Genomic DNA, 876 nt, shown 5'->3' on the forward strand with positions numbered 1-876 from the left:
AAAAAAAAAAAAAAGTGGAATGCAAAAGTCCTTTGTACTTTACCATTACTCTCTTGTTCTCCTCAGGGGAAACCACAGGGATCCCAGGGCATATCTTCCTGAATCCATACATGTTGAGCTGGTGAATAAAACCCTTCAAGCTGTCTGTTTCAAAAATCTTCTTTGTTCCCTTCTGGTGAAGGACCTCTCTCTGGAAAAGGTCTACTTCAATTTTGATGGTGTCTCCTTCCTCAGTCCAATTCACAGACTTGAATGACTCATTCTGCACTATTGTCCAGAGCTTCTTGGAGAAGGGCAGACTGAGAAGGTCAATATCGACTTCCTCATTGTCTATAGGTTGGCTTTGGTCTTCAGCTGGGGGCTTTTCTTCTAAGGCTGGACATTGTATCACATCTTGATCATCTTGCATCACCAGAGTTTCTCTTGAATTTGCCTCTGAATCAGGTAAAGTGTTAGGGATGATCTTGATTTCATGCTCATGATCAACAACTGCGTTCATGTTGCCTTCATAATTCTTTACCACATTCTCACTAGTCATGATACTATCTATACAAGCAGCAGGAGTGCTCTGGACAGCAGACCACAAGTACTGGTCCTATCGAGACAATGTACCTTTGGTTACAGTAGGAATACCAAATAATAGCGACTATAAAGTTCTAGATTCTCAATATACATTTGTTGAAGTCATCATTCTCTTTCTTTGTTTTGTGATGTCACCAAGATGGCTCACAGCCAGTCTGGAGAGGGAGGCCAGGCCAAGCATATGTGGTGAGTAGATAGGTAGGTGGGAAGGCCACCGCTCTTCTCTTTTTTATGCAAATATGTGCTAAAAACTCTCAGAAAACTCTCCTTTCTGGTGATATATTTCTTGACATG

General features: G+C 41.6%; 1 protein-coding gene across 1 annotated transcript in view; it reads right to left on the minus strand.

Annotated features, from left to right (window-relative positions):
• LOC116093087 (heat shock transcription factor, X-linked member 3-like) overlaps window positions 1-621 on the minus strand; it is a 1,965-nt gene extending 1,344 nt beyond the window's left edge. The window contains exon 1 of the mRNA XM_031374279.1: window positions 44-621. Coding sequence (XP_031230139.1) covers window positions 44-538 — 495 coding nt within the window. The 5' untranslated portion in view covers window positions 539-621. The remainder of the gene's footprint in view (window positions 1-43) is intronic.
• Between the last annotated feature and the right edge of the window lie 255 nt (window positions 622-876).

Source organism: Mastomys coucha, chromosome X (assembly GCF_008632895.1).
Source record: "Mastomys coucha isolate ucsf_1 chromosome X, UCSF_Mcou_1, whole genome shotgun sequence".
Lineage (NCBI taxonomy): Eukaryota > Metazoa > Chordata > Mammalia > Rodentia > Muridae > Mastomys > Mastomys coucha.